The following is a 2542-nucleotide window of genomic DNA, read 5'->3' as shown; positions in this document are numbered from 1 at the left end:
ACAAACACACAACATTTTAGAGAACTCAATGTCACTGTTAATCACTCATGCCATAAAATTCCATCGCAAACATTTGATGATTCTGAAGAGAATGGTGCAAATATTGAAGTAATGTCTGGTTGAGACTTATGGAGTGATGAAGTAGAGAATATGGAGAGTAATATAAATATAAAATTTAGTCCCATGAGCAAGGAGGAAAGAGATACCACACAGGAGCAACTGACATCTACTTTGAGCCCTAATGCTATAGTAAACCCTAGTGTTCCACAAATTAGGGTTGAAGTTTATGAAGGGGCTAGAAAATTTCAAGATAATCCATCACTTGGAGCTATTAAAGGATCACATGATGAGGTTAATATCATTGGTGGATCAGCAGTTGAGGCTTCAGCTAAGAAGAAAGCCAATAGAACAGTAAACCCTAGTGGTACCATCCAGTTATTAACTAAGGTTGGAGGTGATTCGGTGAATTTTTCAGGTGGAGATCAAGAAATGGATGTTCAAGTTGGGGTTATAGACAATATAGTGAGGTCACCTCACCAAACGGTTGCAGGCAAGGTGTCAAAAGGCAATGGAATAGTAACTTCTGCGTTTCCTGCTATAGTGAACCCTAGTTTGGGTGATGTGTATGACCTTCAATTCAAGGCGAGTCAGGAGGTATGGGGGTAGGGATCAATATTCTATGGTGTTGATGGAGGATACAAGGAATACACATGATCAAATTGACCTTATCACAAGGCCATGTAATTTTGAAACTGGCAAAGTAATAATGCAATCCAAATTGTGGCTCCTGCAGTAGAAGATCTCGGAATTCTAGCTAGAAAAACTTTTAGTGTTACAAGCGGTATATTGGCTAAGGGCATTCACATTAACAACAAGGGTCAAAAGGAACTGGGATGATTGCCAAAAATCATGAACCAAATCTATTGGCTCTTCAGGTGGTAGATGATGACAAGGGTGAATAGGAAGGCTTAGGTGCTGATATTGAAGAAGAATCAATGGCTGCCAATTTTTAACAGGTAGCTAGGGATGGAGACATATCACCCAGGAGTGTTGACAAGAAGAAATCAGCTGGCAAATATACAAGGAAGCAAAAGGAAAAAACTGTACATGTAAGGGTGCAACCAAAGAGAATTGGGATCTCTATGTCCAAGTAATCTTATGAATAATGCTCTAGTTTGGAATTTGAGGTCGATAAACACACAAAAATCTTTCAATAGGTTGATTAACCTTCAGAGAAATTACAATTTTTATTTGATTGAATTGATGGAGCCTTGGCAAGATATTAACAAGCTTGAAGAGTATAGAAGAAATTTAGGGATTCATTCTGCCTATACAAACATGAATGGCAAGATATGGGATTTTGTTGATGAGGATATTGATGTAGACATTATTATGGATATGGAATAACAGATGACTCTAAAGTTGTTTCATAGAAGCCTAGGGAAGAAGTTGATTATTACACTTGTATATGCTAAATATAATGTTGTGGAGAGAATTGAATTGTGGGATTCTATGTATCATTTAGCTTCAGACATGGAATCTCCTTGGCTTTTAGGGGGTGCTTTCAATGTCATCCTTTCTGAAGAAGAGAAATATGGTGGTCTTCGAGTCTATCGGAGTGAAGTTGAAGACTTTGCTCATTTTGTGGGCACTTGTGCATTGTATGATCTAGGCTTTAAAGGAAGTCTTTATACATGGTGGAATGGAAGATCGTATGATGCTTGTATATTTAAGAGTCTTGACAGGTACTTGGCTAATCAGCAGTTTCAAGATTTATTTTCAGCTTTGGAGGTTGAGCACTTGATCAAGTATGGTTCTGACCATGCTCCTCTCTTATTGTATTGCAATGCTGACATTGTCCAAGTTAAGAAACCATTCAAGTTCCTTAACTTATGGACAAATCATGACACTTTCCTGAAAGTGGTGAAGGAGAATTGTCACACTGATTGTATGGGCAACCCCTTCATTTTGTTTCAAAACATGATGAAGAATGTGAAGAAAGCTTTGGCTGCTTGGAGCAAAGAAATATTTGGTGACATATTCAAACAAATTTAATCCTTGAAAGATATTATAAAGGTACATGAAATTGAGTTTGAGCTAAATCCAAAAGCTCAAAATAGAGCAAAATTGCACAAGGTGGAGGCTGATCTCACTAGGTATTATCACTTAGAAGAAGAATTTTAGAGGTAGAAAGCAGGCATGCAGTGATTCAAGGATGGTGATAGAAATATAAAAAAAAATTCATGCTCATGTTAGAGGTAAAAGAAAGAGACTGCAGATGTCCAGAATTCTGGACAATAATGGAAACTGGATTGAATCACAAGAGGAGATGGCTAAGGAAGTTGTAGACTTCTTTCAGGCTCAGTTTACTGAGGAAAGGACACCAACAAATTTTGACATAATCAATCATGTTCCTAGAATGATTAATGATGAGCAGAATAATAGGTCGTGGGAAGAACCAACAATGGAGGAGGTCAAGGCTGCAGTGTTTAGTCTGAATGGGGACAGTGCAAGTGGTCCTGATGGATTCACTGGACACTTT

General features: G+C 37.9%; 1 protein-coding gene across 1 annotated transcript; it reads left to right on the top strand.

The window, feature by feature from the left end:
- Nucleotides 1-1410: 1410 nt before the first annotated feature.
- Nucleotides 1411-2055, top strand: LOC142173525 (uncharacterized). The gene has a single exon (XM_075239129.1). It carries the CDS (start codon nucleotides 1411-1413, stop codon nucleotides 2053-2055), a length of 645 nt encoding a protein of 214 aa, XP_075095230.1.
- The last annotated feature ends 487 nt before the right edge of the window (nucleotides 2056-2542 follow it).

Source organism: Nicotiana tabacum, chromosome 19 (genome assembly GCF_000715075.1).
Source record: "Nicotiana tabacum cultivar K326 chromosome 19, ASM71507v2, whole genome shotgun sequence".
In the NCBI taxonomy this organism is placed as follows: domain Eukaryota; kingdom Viridiplantae; phylum Streptophyta; class Magnoliopsida; order Solanales; family Solanaceae; genus Nicotiana; species Nicotiana tabacum.
This window is presented reverse-complemented; position numbering and strand designations above follow the sequence as displayed.